We start from the raw sequence: 20,907 nt of genomic DNA on the forward strand, positions 1-20,907 counted from the left end.
TGAGGTATTCCTGTTAGATTTTTAGTCTGGAGGGCATTATCCTTTGCTCCTTTCTTTTTGTTATTGAAAATACTAACTGACCAGGGGTCATAAGTTTCTTAAGTGATGACATCAGAATTCATTAGTTCTTAGTTTCTACTTGCTGGCAGAACAGCACAAACCCAAGTACCTGGACTGATCTGGAAAGTTTAAAGCAGAACTGCCCAATTCCAGTCCTCGACATCTACAGGCAGGCCAGGTTTTCAGGATATCCACAATGAATATGCATGAGAGAGATTTGCCTGCACTGTCTTCTTGGTATGCAAATCTCTCTCATGCATGTTCATTGTGGATATCCAGAAATCCTGGCCTGCCAGTAGATCTCAAGGACTGGACTTGGGCAGCCCTGGTCTAGAAGAAATAAAATTAGCAGGTAAGAACTAATTTACTCTGTCATTTTCTTGATTTTTGGTTTTCTTTTATTTATTTTGCCTTATTCCTATTTCTTGGCGACCACTTTTTTTTCAATGTATTTTCTTTCTATGTTGTTTTTCTTTCTGTATTATTCCGTCTATACAGATATTCACAAGACAGGAACTGGAGAGCTGTTTGAAATATCTCTGCTGTTTTAGGAGGTTTTTGATTAATAACAGTTTTTGTAATTATAGATCAACTGTTTTCTGCCAAAGTAACATTTATATAATATAGAAGAAAGAAAAAGTACTATTAACAGGCTATTATGCTGTTCTGTCTTCTTTTTTTCCAGTCATGGTGGAACAGAATGTCCAACCGGTTCCGCAAACTCAAGCTGACACAGACATTGCGTCATGGGTTTTCAGCCAGTCGACTGGTACCCTTTTCAGATGATACAGATATGTCCTTGAATTCCACAGTGAGTTCCAGTGAAGTCACTAATTCAGGAAACCCTGACACTGGGACAGCATGGGCCACGAAAAGCAAGGATAGTGGTAAGCAGATTTCTTACTAGTGGCAAATACTCTGAAAGTTGAGTTAGGATTACATTAATAAGGGCTTTTTGCCCTTATTTGGCTTGGGAGCTGGACCCCTAACGGTAGCACTTCAAGATTACTACTAGGAGTTATAGGTACCAATTGGAACTTGGGCACAAGATGGATCAACAGCAACTGGTGATCCCTTTTGCTCCCCATCTTGACCATCATGAATGGCTCCAGTAGGTGCTAGGAATGAAATGAATAGTGAGATCTTGACTGCCGAGAGGTCTGGACTGGCAAGTGGAAAATTCTTCCTGGGTGGGGGGAGCATATAGGGACGGGGGGTGCATATATATTGGGCACAACAGTTGTAAGAAACTGCTCCCATGACAGATAGGGAATGCTCTTTTTTTTCTTACACAAAATAAAAACTACTCTACTAATAAATTTTTCTGGTGCAATGTGTCTAGGAGTGGTAATATCCCCCTGCTTGCAAGTTGTGTTGCAGAAGGATGAAATTTACATTCTTCAACTCAGCCTCCTTCACTAGTGGCTGTAGTGTCCCCTTCAGTTCTGCAAGCAAGTTGAGAATGGAGAGTTGTGTGGAGACAGAAATACAAAGACATCTGCTATATACTTTTCCCAAACATAACGTATTTCAGTCAATAAATTTATTTTTTTACCTTTGGAGATTTTTTCATCAAGTCAGTTCCAGTTTCTCTTTTTTTCTGCTTTCCTGTCTTCTGCATGTCTTCCTCTATCCTCCACCCTCATTTGCAACATGTCTCTCTCTTTCTCTCTCTTACTGCAAGGAGAAACAGATTGGGGGGGATCTCCCCATTTCATCTTCTGGCTACTGTTCAGCATCTTTTGTCCCTTCTCACCAACCCCATTCCCAACATTTTTCCTTCTATCAACCCTCTCCAACACCATTCTGCATCTCTTCCTACCTTCCCCCTACTACCATGTTTAACATTCCTACAGCTAGGAGCACATCTAGATAGATGGAATGGGATGCAATCTCTGACTACTCTTTCTTTCTTTCAAGAGTCGGAGAGAGGGGAGAGCTGTGACCTGTCAGGAGCGGCAGAAGAAAAATACTAATGAACCAAGGGGAGGGGCTCCGGAGGCAGGTTCCCTGCACATTTGCAGTAAGCTTAAAACCTTACTATAGCTAGGGGATAGCACAACACTCAGGCTCAGGTGTGCCTGTATTTCCCCTGCTTGACTCCGGAGAATTTGTTTTACTACTTGGGATCTAGCTAGGTACTTGGGACCTGGGTTGGTCACTATTGGAAACAGGATACTGGGTTTGTTGGACCTTTGATCTGTCCCAGTATGGTAATTCTTATGTTCCTTTATACTTTTTGCCTTCTCTTACAATGTTATATCATTTTCTGTAACATTCTGTATAAAAATGTATATTCACATCTCTGCCATAAGGCTTCTTTTACAAAGCCACGGTATAGGTTTCTACCATGGGCCGACAAGGTAAATGCTCCGATGCTCATAGGAATTCTATGGGCTTTGAAGCATTTACCTCGCCAGTCCACAGTAGAAACCTCTACTGCAGTTTTGTAAAAACCAGCAATAGTGATCATGTTGTATTAAAGTACACTTCAAAAAGGAAAAATGATTTAATTGTTCATAAGGTTTAGGAAATGCCAGTCTACAAAGAACTGGCTCAAAATGGAAAGGTACTGAAGGCTGTAATTCTTGATTTTCCTGAGAGGAGTAACGGAATGCTTTGTTGTCAGCAGAGAAGAGGTTGTATGAGTGGCAAATTGGCATGTACTAAATATGTAGGGGGAACAGAAGGTAAGGACAGAAAAGTTTTTAAAAGAGTAATCGTGCACAGGATTTTTTATTTATTTATTTATTTATCATTTTCATATTTAAACAATCAAGCTAAACAACTTGTACAGAAAGCTTTAAGCATGAAATAATAATATTATAAAAATTATTTAAACAAAGAAACAATACATGCTTAAACTTAGCTCTAGTCCCCAATTAATGGATTCCAAGATTAAACTTAACAGAATAAAGAAAAAATAACGAAGAATACATTGGCTGACTTGACTGGGATCAAGTTGATTTAGTCACCTCAATACATTTCCTAATATTGGGCTTTTAGATCTTATCTTTTTCTTTCTCCAGTCGTGACAGTGATAGGAAAGTTGTCAATTGAGTAGGCTCAAAAAATACATACTTTTGAGAAGAATAACGTATTACACATTTACAAGGATGATGTAAGTAAAATGTTGCACCTATAGCCAGTACCCCAGGTTTCAACAACAAAAATTATTTTCTACATTTTTGGGTATCCCTGGCCAAATCCGGGTATATTTGCACTTTTAAACCTAAAAAGTCCTTTTGCTTATATTTATTTTTTTTTTTAATAATTTCTTTATTCATTTTTTCATATTACAACAAGTGTATCAGAAAAATTTATAAGATCTTATAAATACACACTTGATTTACCTTCATGACCACTTTAAGTACAACATATCATATTTATATACTTATTTTATAATGTTCTGCTTATATTTAAAGAAATTTCTCATAAGCCAATTTTTATCCGGTGCCATTCCTACCGTCAATAACAATGTAGCCGGTGTGACTGTTTCACGGTCAGATAGCTCAAGCAATTTTGTTACATTCAAATCAGGAGCAATTTGTGCACAGGTTTTTTAAAAACCAGCAGGACATTGATGCACTGCAAGAAAGAAGCCTGTAAAGAGCTTTATTTTATTTATTTATAATTTTCAATTAATATAATCAAGTATAAACTTGTACAGAAAGCAGATTAAGCGTGAAAATCTTTACACAAAAGATATAATTTTATAAAAAAAGGGACAAAAATTACATGTTTAAATTCAGCTCAAGTCCTCAATATAAGATCCAAGACTTAAAGCGAAAATAATAAGTAATATTTGAAAAGAAAAAACATGACTAATCTAGCTGAACTCAAGAATGCCCCATTACAATTCTACATTTAACTTAGGGCTTAGCTCTTATTTTTCTCCTTTTCAAGTCGCGATAGCGATAGGAATGTTGACAGTTGGAAGGGTTCAAAGAAAACACTTTTGTGAAGAATAGTGTACAATACATTTACAAGGATGGCGCAAATAAAACGTCACCCCCAAAGCTAACACTCCAGGTTATAACAATAGAAATTCCCTCCAGCGCCTCTGGGTGTCACTGGCCAAATCTAGATACATTTGTATTCTTAAACCTAAGAACTCCTGCTTATTTTTAAAGAAAATTCTCATAAGCCAATTTTATCCGGTTCCAAGGCCACCATCAATAGTAAAGTTACAGGTGTTACCAACTCTATCAGAAAGCTCCAGCAATGTGGAAACATTCAAATCCTGAATAATTTCTTGCTGCTGGTTCTGCAGTCTTTTAGGTAGATAGTAAACTTGTGTGAAAGGAGGAATCAACTTATCCGTAATCTCCAAGACCTCTAACATATACCTTGTTTCCCCGAAAATAAGACACTGTCTTATATTAATTTTGGGCCCAAAAAAGGCACTAGGTCTTATTTTCATGTACAATGATTATCTCTCCCTTCCTCTCCTCCACCCCAATTCTTTGCATTTCCTTTTTCCCCCACATGTGCAACATCTTTCAATCCTGCCCCCCTCCCTCCCATCCCCCTGTGCAGCAGAACCCTTGCAGCTTCTATCCCTCCCTCCTTCCCAACCATTGTGCAGCAGAACCCTTACAGCTTCTATCCCTCCTTCCTTCCCAACCCTTGTGCAGCAGAACCCTTGCAGCTTCTATCCCTCCCTCCTTCCCAACCCTTGTGCAGCAGAACCCTTGCAGCTTCTATCCCTCCCTCCTTCACAGCCCTTGTGCAGCAGAACCCTTACAGCTTCTATCCCTTCCTTTCTCCCATCCCCCCATGGAACATTTTTAATCCCCTCAACTGCCACCGCTGCACACCCCCCTCTCCCTGCTGACCCTTTTCATGTTTCCTACCCATTTGAACCCCGACTGCGAGACCAAAATACAGTACCTTATAACAAACTGCATCGTCGGCAGCAAAGGCCCCATCGCGGCTTTCTCGCGCCCGGGCATTCCTCTGCCGCGTTGCTGATGACATGTGGTTCGGTCTTGCGGTCAGGATTCGGATGGGGGGGGAGTGCTGCTGCCGCTGGCGACTAGGGCTTATTTTCGGGAGTAGGGCTTATATTAATCTCTACTCCCGAAAATCATGTTAGGGCTTAATTTCGGGGTAGGTCTTATTTTTGGGGAAACACAGTATCTCTTCAGCATTTCCCTAGGAGTTACTATAGTAATCCTAGGAAAATTCACCAATCTTAAGTTGTTACATCGAGAAAACTTCTCCAAAGATTCTAGCTTTCTCCTAAGATTTGTTTTGTCCTTAATCAATGTTTCTTGAACCTTTTTGGACATAGTTATTTCCTGATTAATATTACTAATAGAGGTTTTTGAATCAGTCACTTGGGGTTTCTGCACTTCAGGCAAATGAAATGTTAAGTTAAATTCCTCACCAGCTGCTACTTTCTCTCACTGGTCGCTATCCTGGCTTCGTCTGACCCCATGCATTGCCAGAATCTCAGGTTCTACACCCGAACTCTCCTCCGGTTGTAGGGATTCCGGCTCCACACTCCCTTCTCTCCAGCCTCCAGAATAGAATGAGCTCCAACTTCCAGGAGCTCCTTCATCTGTGGGGAGCTGGTTCCCTGAGGGCGTGGGGGTGGCACCCTTCTGTCGGGACTCAAGGTGGTATCAAATCCCAAAGAGACTGCCTCTGTCCCCCTTGTCCAGAGCATCTCCAGCGGGGAAGTCTCCGACAATGGAGGGACAACTTGCATTCGCCGTAGGAGCTCCTCAATGTTACCAAAGCCGGTTGCTCCAGAGCTCCACAAGGCCCTAGCCAAACTCTTTCCTCTCCGCTTTGGCATCATAAACAGCAAGGTAAATTAACTGAAAGAAAAAACTAGCTAGAGCGAGCTCTCCAATGCGTGTCACTAAGCTAGAGCCATCTTGGATCTCCAGTTGTAAAGAACTTTATGACCTGGAGAAGTTTTTGTGCTTAGCATCATACTACACATATGAGTTATTTATATTTAATCTTCATATATGTAAGCATATGTGTAAGCAAATATGTTTTTGTGCTTAGCATCATACTACACATATGAGTTATTTATATTTAATCTTCATATATGTAAGTAGGAGAGATACTGATGAAACATAAATCTTTTATTTTCTATAGGACTGGGCACCATAAAAACAGAAATGGATGATGGATTGTTGACAACCATGGTATGTCAGGTTTAAAAAATATATTTGTATATTAAAATCTTGTATACATAAAATGAGATGTGGCCATGAACTTTCTTTTCACAGGATATGTATTATGAAGATAAGTTTTTAAAACATATCCTAGGCTTGTACTGTGGAGATAAGATAGCTAAATTAAACTGATATAGTTTCTCAGATTGCACTGTTCTGGAAGTTAATGTAGCTTTTATAATTATAGAAGTAAGGTTTGTAGTGAAAATTAATTATAAGATGGCAGGAATTGAGTAATGCAAAAGATACTGGTTGCTTTTCATGCACTTTTTTGTTTTCACTCATTTATTTAATAATATATAAGAGAAGCTGAAGTTGAGCTTTTGAAACCATTTTTTGAAATTAAAAATCTGAAGACTGTAGTGCAAATAGACATCTGAACATTCATGTCTTGATATTCCTCCATTATGAAGCATTGGTAAACATGTATTAAGGATGCTATCTCTAGTTCATTCCCTGAGTTATGTCTTCTGTTCCTAAAGAATATTGTGAAGATTGTGTTGACAGCCCTAGAGGATGGGAGTTATGGATATCACTAAAGAATGTTGCTGCAATGACCAGGTTTAAATACATTAGAAGAGAGGAGAATATCAAATGGGGAAAAATGTCCTTGGGTAATTGAGAATGAAGTTTCATAGTGCTGGGATCCCAGGTCTGCACAGAAGATGAGGAGGAAAGAACTATGTTTATTTCAAGGAAAAAAAAAAATCCACCAACAACAACTGGAGACGCCAGGCAGAGCTTGGATCTTGGAATTCTTTTTAACCCCTGTGTATGTATATCTGTTTCTTCTGTCTTAAACCTGGAGGAAAAGAGGGAAGGCAGTAGTTTGAGTGCCTAAGGTTTATATTCAGCTGGCAGTGGTCAGCAGGTTTTTGGTTGTTGCCAGCATTATTCTTGGATATTCTATATCATCCCTCCAGACCAACAGAGAAATGGGTTTACATATCTCTACCAGCAGGTGGAGACTGAGAATAGATGATTTCTAAGATAACTGCAATTGGACTGTGCAGTCCCCCTAAAGTCAGTCTCAGTCTTCAGCAGGCGGAAGTGGTAATTCTGTGCTATCCCTTCTGTGTTCAGTCTGGTTTAAAAAAAAAAAAAAGTTTAGATACTGCGATACAGGATACCTTCTCAGTGCTAGGTTTTTGATTTGGCTGGACTGAGGCAGGGTCCCTCAGAGGTGCTAAGCTCAGGTGGCTAAGTCTGTTCCCCCTCTCCTCTATCTCCCCATCTGTTAGTGGTGCCTCAGCTGCTTTGGAAGACACATTTGTGCAACTGCCTTGCACTGAGAGCAGTTATATTTACTTTGCGGTTGTCTGGGATAATTTTCCCTTTCGTGATGGTTTTCTCAATCAGGCCAACTCCCCCATGGTACTTGTTTTTTACTTTCATTTTCTCGTGATGAGCGGAGACTGTCTTAAGAAATGCCCAACATGCTGTTATTGAGGAATGGACACTTCGGGTGCTTGTAAATACTGCTTGCGGGTCCTGGAGGCATCAAGGCACCTGGAGCCAGCATCAGAGACTTCGGGGGATTTCTCTTGCCACAGAGATTCCCTTTCTTTTTTTTTAATAAAAGCTTTATTAGAGTTATGAAGGAAAGAGGCAAACAACAAATGCCAGCAATAACGTATACAACATATCAAAAAATACTCCCAATCAATGTTCCCTCTAAGGTTTGATGAGGTGTGTGCAAAAAAAAATATGCATGAGCGACAAGTTACATACTCCACAAATTTATGAGCAGGTGCGGAGGATGCATTTTTAAACAAATGTAGTTTATCCTTGTACTACTTATGTAATTTTAATCATCTATGGATATGTTTGTATGTTTATTGTTCAAATGGTTTTATTTATTTCCCCAAATTTATTTTTGTTATACGCATTGAAAATATTTGATATTGCGTTTAAATCAAAATCTCAATAAACTTGAAACGAGTGCCCATGAGATTGTGGGAGGGTTAAATACTCAAAACTTAGAAGTTTTTGCTACGCCAGCTTTCTGGTATCTTTACATACAGTGGCGTACCTAGCATATGTAACATCCGGGGCCCATCATTTTTTGGCACCCCCCCCCCCATCTGTAAGAAAAACATGATTTTTAGTAACAAACCACACGTCACACATGAGTACCTAGGAAAAGGCAGCATCTTACATATTGCAGTGAGCAGTACATCAATACACCCATTGTAAAACTAAACAAGCCAGACCAGCACAGATCAATCCTACATTGTCAATCCTAACAGAAAACCATGTCTTTTTTTTTTTTAGTTCAATAATTTTATTGAATATTATGAGAAATATACAGAAAGCAGTTCAAACACATAGAATCAGAGTAAAAACATTTGGTGTAGAAAAAATCCATATCTACAATCATTTGTATACAACCAAAATAGTGAAAGGATCCAGAGTATTGGAACTGCTAATGAAAACCATGTCTTTCAAACACACAGAACACAGAAAACACCTTCGCCTAGTATGGAATATGTCATCACAAACTAACCCCTCCCCCTTTTACAAAACTGTACTGTGGATTTTAGCCACGGTGGTAACAGCCCTGACGCTCATAGAATTCTGAGCATCAGAGCTGCTACCACCACGGCTGGCGCTAAAAAACGCTCCACAGTTTTGTAAAAGGGGGGATAAAATAGAAATACACAGTTTCAACGCTCTAGCTCAGAGATGCCCAAACTTTTTGGGCTTGCGAGCTACTTTAAAATGACCAAGTCAAAATGATCTACCAAAAATAAAATTAAAAAACACAAAGCACACTATATGCTGAGAAAATGTTAATTATCATTCCTATTCTGGGTTTTTTTCAAAGAAGTCAAGGCAGATGACTCTATGCATTGTCACCTCAGTAACAACCATACAAAAATAGACAAATATACCCCCCATCCTTTTTATTAAACCACAATAGCAGTTTTTAGCGCAGGGAACTGTGCTAAATGCCCAGCGCTGCTCTCGACGCTCATAGGCTCCCTGCGCTAAAAAACACTATTGCAATTTAGTAAAAGGGGGCCATAGTGCAAAATATAGACAGCATATATAAATTCAGACACATTTTGATCACTAAATTAAAAATAAAATCATTTTCCTACCTTTGTTTGGTAATTTCATCTGGTTGCACTTTATTCTTCTGACTGTGCATCCAATATTTCTTCCCTTCTTTCAGCCTCCTGTATGCTTCCTCTCCTCCAGACCTCATTCCCTCCCCCAACTTTTTCTTTCTTTCTCTGTCTGTCTTTCTCTGATTCTATGCCCCATTTTTTTGCTTTGTTTCTGGTTCCCTGTCCCCCCCCCTTCTTTCTTTCTTCCTTCCTTCTTCCGTGCCCCATTTTTTGCTTTTTTTTCTGGCTCCCTGTCCCCCCCACCCCACCTTCTTTCTTTCTTTCTTCCTTCCTACCTCCCCCATGCCACCACCGCCGCGGAATAGGCTGCTGCTGCCGCAATCGGGAACAGGCCGAAATCTCCCTGCTTCTCTTCTGCACAGGGCCTATCAACTCTCGCCGCCCGACGTCAATTCTAACGTCGGAAAGGACGTTCCGGGCAGCCAGGCAGCGATTGGCTAGCCAGAACGTCCTCTTGACGTCAGAATTGACGTCGGGCCGCCACGAGAGTTGGTCAGCCCAGCAGGGAAGAGAAGCAGGGAGATCAAAGACACGGTGTTGGCCTGATCCCCGATGGCAGCAGTGAGAAGGGAAGGGAAGCAGGTTGGGCACCACTGCTCTAGACGAGCCGCACTCTAGGGAGAACAGAGGACCGTGAACCCTCGCACCCCCACCCCGACGTCCGATTCCTCCCCCAGCCTCCCCTTACCTTTGCGACGCGTGTGTGCGCTGTGACGAGAAACTTGTGCGCTGCGCACATCAGCAGAAACAACCCCCCACTCCCCCTCCCCTATCAACAGATCCCACAGCCCATACCTCAGACTAAAAGAAAAGGTCAGCAAGTTCAAAATAGAAAACAGCAGAGCTACACCCTGCAAACCAACATCAATAAGGGCCACAACCCATCCGAGCTCGGACCCAGGACCTAGCTGAAACCCCACCAGGGAGCCCTACAAAGCAGACGCCCTGAAGCGGTGCCAGATAGATGCATATCCATGTCGTTTACCATGTTGCAAAGCAGTAAGTTGGTAAAGAAGCTGCCAGTTCAACAGGTGCCGCTCCACCATGTGCCATGTGAGGGGCTGGACTTGATTCCAAGAGGAGGCTAAGACCAATCTGGCAGCAGTAAACGCCAACTTGCAAAACAGGACAGCTCCCCTATCTAGATCCAATTGGTGCCAAAATAAGAGAGCATGTCTCCAGTCTACCTGGATCGGCCTGCCAAGGATCTGAGAAACATGGTGGAAGACCTCAACCCAAAAATCTCTCACCCCTCTACAATCCCACCACATGTGAAGATAATTTCCCACCTCCCCACAGCCTCGCCAACAGAGACCTCTCACATCCCCTCGCCACCTAGCCAAAGTCTGAGGGGTGTAGTACCACCTAAAAAGAACCTTATAACCGTTTTCAACCAGAAAAGCTGCAATACCCGCAGAAGACACCTCTCTCCATATATCCTCCCAAGTCTCCAAAGGAATAACAGACCCCCAATCCCTCTCCCAAGCTGTCATATAAGGCAGGGGCGCATTCCCCCAAACATTAAGGCAGCGATACAAAGCCGACAAAGTACCCTTCCGGAGGACTGGGCCCAGCAATAATTCAAAAGGCGTCCGACTACCACGGAGATCCCCCACCACTCCGGACGTCTGAAGATAATGGAGCGCCTGCAAATAATAGAAAAGATCTCGAGGAGGTAAATCATATCGGTGCTGGAGTTCCGCAAAGGGCCGTATACGCCTCAAGACCGGATCCCACAATTGACCCACAGAAACCAGTCCCCGGCGCTCCCAACCCCCAAACCCCCCTGCCCCGCTCCCAGGTTCAAATTCAGGATAATGCCACAACAGGGTGTATCAAGAATAACGCCTACCCGACAGCAAGCCCCTCCGGACCGTAGTCCAGATCCGCAAAGTGGTGACCACCGAGGACGGATCTCCCCCGGTCCGCACTCTCCCAGGCAGCCAGGGACGATGTAACAAAGGGACTCCGTCAAGTCCTGTTCAATCACAACCCACGGTTTCGGATCCTGCGTCTGCCACTCCAAAAGGGCGCGCAACTGTGCGGCCTGGTAGTACTTCAACACATTAGGAACCGCCAGACCCCCCCCGCAGTCCGCCCCAAATAGAGAACTTTCCTACTCACCCTCGACCGGCGTCCCGCCCAGATAAAATAGAAAATATGCCGTTGTATCCCCTCCAACGGCAGTCTACTCACCCAAAGGAGTAGGACCTGAAACAAGAATAAAAGACGGGGTAAGATCATCATTTTCACAATCTCCACCCTGCCTAACCAGGAGAAGTACTGATCCCGCCAGCTATCCAAATCCAGTCGAATGCGACAAAAAAGCGGGGGATAATTAAGATCATAGAAACTAGTAGCCGGCGGGCCAAAATAAACCCCAAGATAGCGCAAGGAATTAGTAACCCACCGAAACGGAAAACACCGCCGCAGAGAATCCACCCGATCAGGAGACAAATTAACATTAAGCAGCTCAGATTTCCCCGCATTAACATGAAAGCCCGACACCACCTCAAAATTTTTTTATTTTATTTTTTTATTTATTCAATTTTCTATACCGTTCTCCCAGGAGAGCTCAGAACGGTTTACATGAGTTTATTCAGGCACTCAAGCATTTTTCCCTGTCTGTCCTGGTGGGCTCACAATCTATCTAATGTACCTGGGGCAATGGGGGATCAAGTGAATTGCCCAAGGTCACAAGGAGCAGCGTGGGTTTGAACCCCAACTCCCGCAAAATGGTAGCCAGGGAGAGTTTGGGATCCTCAACCGTAAAGAGGAGATCATCAGCAAAGAGGGTCAGCTTATAGTCCCCCCCCCCCCCCGGTAACGATATCCCCCTAACGTCTCCATTGGCCCGAATCCGTTGAGCTAAAGGTTCCACAGTCAAAGCAAACAGGAGCGGGGAAAGGGGGCAGCCCTGCCGCGTACCCCGAGCCAGAGTGAAAGTATCCGAATAGCCCCCATTGACCTTAATACAGCTAAGCGGACAAGTGTACAGAACACGGATCCATTCCCGCATCCGTGATCCCAAACCAATAGACTCCAAGACCCTAAACAAAAACGGCCAGGAGACCCTATCGAAGGCTTATCGGCATCTATAGACAAAAAGACTGCCTCCCCTGCCATACCCCGAGCCTTTTCCAACAGGTTATAGACCCGCCGTACATTATCGCCCACCTGTCGACCAACCACAAAGCCCGATTGATCCGGATGAATCAAATGGGGAACCCAACTCATCAGGCGATCCGCCAAAATCCGCGTAAAGATTTTAGTATCCACTCCCAATAAAGATATCGGACGATAGGAGGCACATTGCGAAGGATCCTTCCCTGCTTTAGCTAACACCGTGACCCCTGCCAAGCGCATGAAATAGGGTAACACACTATCACCGCCCAATGAGTTAAGAAATCGTAAGAGGGGAAGCAGCAACAAATCCTGAAACCTTTTATAATACCGGACCGTAAAACCATCCAGACCAGGCGATTTTCCTGCTTTCATAGAACGCAAGGCCCCGCGAGCCTCAATCAACGTAAGCGGGCGATCAAGTCGCCCAGCATCCCCCTCGGCAATCCTAGGCATCGACGCCCAGGTCACATAGGCCTCCCGGTCCTGGGAGGACGCTTCCTCCTCTGGAGAGTAGAGGCGAGAATAAAACTCCACAAAGCGTGCTCGAATATCATCCTCCTTCCGCAGGAGCTCCTCAGAAGCCGCTCTAATCGAAAGAATCTGATTACGAGTTTGGCGTACTTTCAATCGGTGAGCCACCAGTCTGCTAGCCTTATTAGAAAATTCAAAAAACTTTTGTTGCAAAAGTTGCAGATTGAGGCGCAAACGTTCCAACTCCAGCTCCTGCAGATCCCGCCTGGCCTGTTGTAACTGCCTGCCCAACCCCACATCCCACGGTTGCCGTTTATGCATCCCCTCCAGATGGCCTATCCTCAGCAGTCGCCTCCCTACGTTTACGCTGTCGAGCGGAAGCTAATGCCATCAATCTACCCCGAAGTGAGGCTTTCAACCCTTCCCAAACAGCCTCCAGCGAAGCCCCACACTCCAAGTTCAGATCCAGATATTCCCGCAACCACCCCTCGATCTGAACAACCACCTCAGGATCATCCAACAAACTATCATTAAAGCGCCAAAACTTCCGTCCTGAGCCACCCCCCTCACCAGCAATCCATACCCAGACAGGTGCATGGTCCAACCAAGTGACAGGCTCAATCCCCACCTGGTCCACCCGGCAGAGCAGCCCACGCTCCACCAAGATATAATCAATCCTAGAGTAGGAGGCGTGCATCCTAGAGAAATAGGTGAAGTCCCTAGTCGACGGATGCAACCAATGCCATCCATCAACCACATTCAAGGCCCGAAGGGCCTCCCTCAACAACTGGCGATCCCGTCGTCCATAACAACCAGCACTTCCTGAGTTGTCCAGATGAGGGGTAACGGTGAGATTGAAATCCCCACCCAGTATCAAGGAGCCCCCTTTGAAATGGAGAATCTTAGACACCAACTCCCGAAAGAAGATACCCTGACCCTCTTTTGGGGGCATAAACATTTACTAAAGTGTACAAACACCCCTCTATGAGGGCCTCAAGCATGAGATACCGGCCCTGCGGGTCCCTGACCACCCTTCTGACCTCGCAACTGACCCCTTTGCCAATAAGGATACCCACCCCTCCCTTCTTAGTACTACCCACCCGGGAGGCCCAAAAGGCTTGCGGAAATCTAGAATCTTTGACAAGATGTTCATGGACACCTAACAAATGGGTTTCCTGGACAAAACAAACCCCAGAGCGCAGACGAAGTAACTCCCTATAAAAGGCCCGTCGCTTATAAGGTGAGTTGAGACCCCTGACATTATAAGAGACTAATTTGAACCCTGCCATAAACCAAATGAAAAAACAGCAGCAAAATACAACCGCAAAAAGGATCTGCCCCCTCTCCCCCCACCCTCACCCACCCCACTCCCCCCACCCCCACAGTGAGATCCTCGAAACCTCTCACTGACATACAAGGAAGTAAACAGTCCCCAGTGCCCGTAACACAACCAACCACTTCCACCCCCCCAACCTTCCCCAAGAACATACATCACAGCCCAAAAGCCACATCTCCCCAACCAGATAACCACCTCCCCCAAAACCCCCTGTTCCCCAACCACCATGCTCTCCCCAAAAGCAACCACAACATAACATACCCATACCCGGCAAAAACTCAGGGAGAAACAGCCCCACTCAATACCCTGAGTAAGGTTCAGAGACCACCCAGAACAGGGGATCAGGACCAAAAAGTCCCCACAAAGGAAAAGAGGGTCCAAAACCAACCAAGAAACCCAGTCCAAAGCCAGTAGTCACAGCCCGCTATCCTTCAGGAAGGGCCGGTGGAAGAAGACGCAGCCCCCGAGGGTGGGGGACCCCCACTACGGCCTCCACGACCACCTCGGGATCCTCGCTCCACTCTCTGCCATCGAAAAGGGGCTGGACCTCGACCCCCACCGGAGGCACCCCCAGGCACCGGGCCGGAGTCATCTGGAATTTCAATCCCCTCCTTCTGCAGCAGGGAACGAGCATCACGCACTGAAGAAACCTTAGTATGGATTCCATTAATGGTGATCACCACTCCAAAGGGGAAGGTCCAGCGATACCGCAAATTGCTGCGCTGTAGAGCCTTGGTCACCTCTCGGAAGGCACGACGCTTTTGCAAGGTGCTGGCTGTGAGGTCCTGGTAGAATTCTAGCCGATGTCCTTCCCAGGTCACCGTGCCCATCTCCCGGGCTCTCCTAAGGATCTGCTCTTTAATCACAAAGCTTTGAAGGCATAGCACAATGTCCTTAGGTTGGTCCGTAACACGCGGGCCCAAGGCCCTATGCGCTTGCTCTATCCCCGGTTCCAACGCCTCGTTCTGAAGCAGCCAGCGGAGCAGTTTCAGAGTTGTGGAGCGGACATCCTTATACTCCGGCAGCTCAGGGAGCCCCCTTACCCTCAAATTATTGCGCCGGGTACGATTCTCCAAGTCTTCCACTTTATCAAGCAAGGATTGATGATCAGCAGCCACACTCTCTAAGGTCCGTTGCACACCTGACATACTCTCCTCACACGTATCCAGGCGCGTCTCCACTACTTCCACCCGTGTGCCCACCTCCACCAGATCCGTACGGAGCAGTTCATGCTGCTCTCTGGTGGTCTAGTAGCTAGGCTATGCTTTTGGTGGGTGGAACACACATTAAATATGGTGTAGCGTGGCCATCCCTTGCTCAGCGGCAGGGACCAGCACTCACTATATGCTTCCCCAAGATGGAAGAAGAGCCTGCTTAGGTGAAATTTTTCCAGTTTTGTATAAATCACACAGTATGCAATGGTAAGTATCGGGAAAAGAAAAGTTATTTATTCCATACTGTGGTTCTTGGAAACAAAATATGCTCCAAATCCTTTCAACAAAAATGCGTGCAGAATGGCTTTTCAAAAAATAGGCCCAGAACTCGGCCTAGCAGGGCCTCCAGGCTGCATATTCTAAGGCATTAAAGTTTCCCTTTCTTAGCAGTGAGGCTTCAACACATACTCAGTTTCACTATCGGCCTCTTCACAGAAGGAAAACAAGAAACAAATCTCTCAAAACAGTCCAAATAATAGCAGAAAACTGTAGAGCTTCAAAAGACCCAAACTTGTTTCTTTATGGCATTTTCCTCAGCTGCATCAAAAATCATCAAGCACTGACCTTCAATTCAAGAGAGCTACAGGAGGGATAATCGGTGAATTCACCTCTTTATCTAGCACTAGTCAAAATGCTGCCACATTCTCTCACAAGAGATGACAGGTGAATTCTCCCCAGTCCTCTCTAGTCTCCTAAATGCTCTAATCAAACAGGAAAAATGTAACTGCCAAAACAAACTTTCAAAATTAAAGCCGACGCCAACACCCACAAATTTACATCGGTAGCCTCCCTTCAAAATCACCTTCTTTGTGGCGCATGCCGCAAAGGCACGTGCCTTTGGCGCGCACCAAAGGAACACACTCAAGGAGCAGGTCCTTCTCCTTTATGCGCTCCTTCATGCAGCGTCTTCTTACACTTTTATTCCCAAACTCCCCCAACATTGCTTCTAACAATTCAACCGGTAACACAATATTCCTCTCTCTACTTTTCTTTTGCTAACAGGTTTTCCTTTGCTCTCCCACCCACATACCCTTTTCCTCCTCTAATGACGACATCAATCCAGTGGCCTCTATCCCAGTTATCTGGGGCCACTGACCCCACCCCCCTCGAATATTCCCAGAAAATCGGCCTAGGTGTCTTACCACCATCCCCCTTACCCCAGCTGTTACAATCAACATTTTATCACCATATCAACTTATTAAACCTAATTTAGGTCTCTTAAATGTACGTTCCATTAAAAACAAACACCATCTAATTCACGATTTAATTCTTCAACACAATTTACATATCCTCTGCTTAACCGAGATCCGGCTAACTCAAGGTGAAGAGGGTTATATCAACCAAGCCTGCCCTAATAGTTATAAAGCAAAATTTCAATGCTGGAAAAATAAAAAAGGATGAGGCCTAGCTGTGATCTATTATTCTACTATTCCCCTCCAATCTGACCTTTCCATATCATATAGCAATCATCAGGTTGAAACTCTACAATTCTCTATAAAAAATCTCCAACCCCTTAACTTCCTTCTTATCTATCTCCCCCCTCCAATTACAAAACCTTCCTTAACTGCCCTCATGTCTACAATCATGGACTTTCGTATTTCCCACCCTAATCCTATAATTCTCTGAGACTTTAATATACACTTCAATCATCCTAACACAGTAGAACGTCTAACTCTAATTTCAGATCTCTCCCTGATTCCACTACTTTCCTCGCCTACTCATTCAGCAGGACATACTATCGACATGATACTTGGTCCAATAGCAATTAGCCATATCTTCCAAAACTTTCAAACTTACCCTCTCCCTTGGTAAGATCACGTTCTTATCAATCTCCAAATAAACTCTCTTACCCAACCTTCTATTACTTCACAGAGTACTTATATTTCTAGAAATATCAATATGATCACATCCTCCGCTATCCAAGATTCTTTCAACTTGAATCTACAAGACTTCACAAATCTTACAATAGAAGAACAGTCTTCACTCTGGAATATTACAACTCAGTCTCTCATGGACCTTCTGCCCCCCCCCCCCCAGGAAAAAACATCCAAATTACAACCTAAAAAGAAACCTTGGTACAATTAAAAATTTATCCTCCTCCACTGACAACTCCGCTCCACTGAACACAAATGGCAACAAATCCGGTCAAACAACTCCCTCCTTCAATACAAAGAAATGGCCACTCAATACAAATCCGCAATACAACAAGCTAAAAAAGAATACTATTCAAAATTCATAACCACAGCTCACAACTCTTCAGCACTCTTTAGTATAGTTCGATCCCTATCTCCTTATTCCAATAAGAAACCTCCTCCCTTATCTAAACAACCATCTGCTTCAGAACTTGTAAATTTCTTTGAAAATGAAGGAAATAAGGTCAAACTTAGGACAATCCACTCCTACACTACCCTTAGATCCCTTTGACCAGACAAATCTACTATCCTTCAGTATTTTTTCTAACTTTAAATCCCCATCTTTAGCAAACCTTTTCAAAGTCTTCTAATCAATAAATGCTCCTAATAATCCAATAGAAAGTATCCCCCCTTTAATTCTCAAAAAATTATTTCCTATTTTTGGCCCATTTATATTTGAGATGGTATCTAAAAGTCTCACCGCTAATCTTGTTCCTAAAGCCTGGAAATCTGCACTGGTCTTTCCGAAGCTAAAAAACCAAAATCTAGATACTACATCACCAGGAAATTTCTGCCCCATTGCCAATCTCCCTCTCATTTCCAAACTTATGGAAAAAATCATTCACAACCAGCTCATAGACTTTATTGACAAATCCAATGCGCTCCATCCCCATCAAACTGGCTTTCGTTCTAATTACTTCACAGAATTATCATTACTAGGTCTCATCACTACTATACACTACTTTCTAGATCTCCGAAAATCTGTTCTTTTTATCTCTCTTGACTTGTCCGCTGCCTTCGATACTGTTGAACACTATCTCCTCATTGATCGCCTTAGGAACTGCAGCATCACAGGTTCCGCTCTCTTATGGCTCATCTCTTACTTCAATGAACGTAACTTCAAAGTTCACTCGAAAGAGGAAACCTCGCCACCTATAGCTCAAACTTACGGCGTCCCACAAGGCTCTATTCTTTCTCCTTTACTATTTAATATTTTTATTGCTCCACTTCTCACCCTAGCCCAGTCTATTGGCTTTACTGTTTTCGCATATGCGGATAACATTCAACTACTTCACCCTGTTGATCCCTCAAAAATATACGAAATACAAGAAATTAACACCAAACTGGACAAAATCAGTCACTGGCTCCACAAAAATAAATTCTCCCTTAATATCGATAAATCTTGTGGTATTCTTTTTCCGATTAAGGACAAAGAAATAATAAAAGGAAAAATCTTCATTAAATCTTGTCCAATAAAAATGGAATCATAAATAAAACTTCTTGGGGTAATCATAGACAAAGATTTAACTTTTCATGACCAGATCAGTTCCATTGTAAAAACCTGCTTCTATAAACTTCGGCTTATCCGTTCTCTAACTTCTATCCTCGAAACTAAAGCTATCACAACTCTTGTTCATTCATTGGTCATCTCTCATCTAGATTACTTTAATTCTCTATATAATGGAATTCCTCAAAAAGAACTATGGCGTTTACAGCTCATTCAAAATAGGGCAATAAAACTTATTCATTAGAAAGGGAAATATGATCATGATCATGATCTGAAAGAAGCCCACTGGCTACCTGTCACACACCATATCACTTACAAAATACTAATGCTAGTCTTTAAAATCAAACTCTCGCGTCTTCCACCCTTCCTGGATAAACTTATCATCCCTCTCTGCCCTTCCCGGACTCTCAGATCAGCAGATCAGAATTTATTGTCTGTTCCCTCTATCAAAGAATTCTACTACACTAGGAAAACTAACTTCTCCGTAGTTGCTCCAACTTTGTGGAATTCCTTGCCATCTCATCTCCGCCAGAAAAATTTTCTTGACAAATTCAAGACTAAACTAAAAACGTTCTTATTTCAAGATGCATTCCACAGCTTCTAAACTTCTCATTGTCAAAAATTTGCCAACCGCTTTTAAGAAGCGACACCATCCCTAATGTTACATCCCCACCCCCTCCCTTTTCTTTTCAACTCTTAATTTTTTTTTTTAAACGATGTAACTTTCAACCCCCCCTTTTTCTCTTTAACCCCCACATTCATGTTTGTCTTCGTAAAATGTATTTTAATGTTCACTCTCCCCCTTCCTATAAGTATTATTTTAATCTTTTATTTTATTTTAGCATTGTAAACTGGCTAGATACTTGTCAATGGTCGGTATATTAAAAATAATAAAACTTGAAACTGGACTCTGCAACACGACAATGACCCAAAACATACAAGTAAATCCATCAATGACTGGCTGAAAACTAAGAAATGGAGAGTCCTGGAGTGGCCAAGTCAAAGCCCTTATCTTAATCCCATTGAGATGCTGTGGGGTGATTTGAAACGGGCTGTACATGCAAGAAACCCCTCAAATATAGGAGTGGGCCAAACTTTCCTCAGACCAATGTCAGAGACTGGTAGATGCTACAAGAAGTGTTTCACAGCAGTTATTTCAGCCAAAGGGGGTAACAATATCTATTAGGGTGTAGGGTGTCCTAATTTATTCCTCAGTTAGAATACACATTTTTGCGGATCTCTTTTGTTTCATGAGTAAATCAAGGAAAACTTTTGCTGTTTACTTGCAATTACATCACTTTCTTTTCCAGAGATAAATAAAAAGATTTGAGATCGATATGTGAACATTTCTTTAGAAAGAACTGAATATTTCATGGGGTGTCCTAATTTTTTTTACATGACTGTAGGTGACGATAGGCGTCCACTCCTTCCAATACCTAAGTTAAATGAAGAACACCATTAGAAAGGGCAAAAAACGGTAAGGTTGAAGTGTCAACCAGTGCCTAACTAAAAGGTGCCAAAATTGCGCCTATGTAGGCGCTTTAGGCTGCTGGAAGTGGCCTAAGGGGGCCTATGTAAGCATGATTCACACAAAGATAGGTGCCAGAAATGTAAGCTTGGAAAACCCTGGCCTACATTTCTGGCGGCTTCCTTTGCCAGGGGATCATCTGTGAGGCAGAGGAATTTCTGATCAGCTGAGCCAGCAGGACTTCCCAAAACCGCAGCTTTGGGGAATCCTGCCAACTCAGCTGATTGGGGATACCCCTGCTTCGTTTAGTCCTTTCTCCCCCACAACCAATTTCCCTCCAGTACCCCTCCAAAGAGAGACTCCTCCCGCCAAGTCCAACATCCCCACACACCTTTCTACACCCCTCTTGTACCTTTGATGAAAAATCATCAGGAGGGATGCCCACTCTCTCCTGCTGGCAGGCCTGCCTCATCAAAATGGC

The 20,907-nt window shown here is 43.4% G+C and overlaps 1 protein-coding gene across 3 annotated transcripts in view; it reads left to right on the forward strand.

Annotated features, from left to right (window-relative positions):
* The window catches only part of ANKS6 (ankyrin repeat and sterile alpha motif domain containing 6), a 277,710-nt gene that overhangs the window by 138,532 nt on the left and 118,271 nt on the right, over window positions 1-20,907 (forward strand). For all 3 annotated transcript variants that reach the window (XM_033929683.1, XM_033929681.1, XM_033929682.1), the window contains exons 7-8: window positions 746-947; window positions 6,178-6,227. In XM_033929683.1, coding sequence (XP_033785574.1) covers window positions 746-947; window positions 6,178-6,227 — 252 coding nt within the window. The remainder of the gene's footprint in view (window positions 1-745; window positions 948-6,177; window positions 6,228-20,907) is intronic.

Source organism: Geotrypetes seraphini, chromosome 2 (genome assembly GCF_902459505.1).
Source record: "Geotrypetes seraphini chromosome 2, aGeoSer1.1, whole genome shotgun sequence".
NCBI lineage: Eukaryota > Metazoa > Chordata > Amphibia > Gymnophiona > Dermophiidae > Geotrypetes > Geotrypetes seraphini.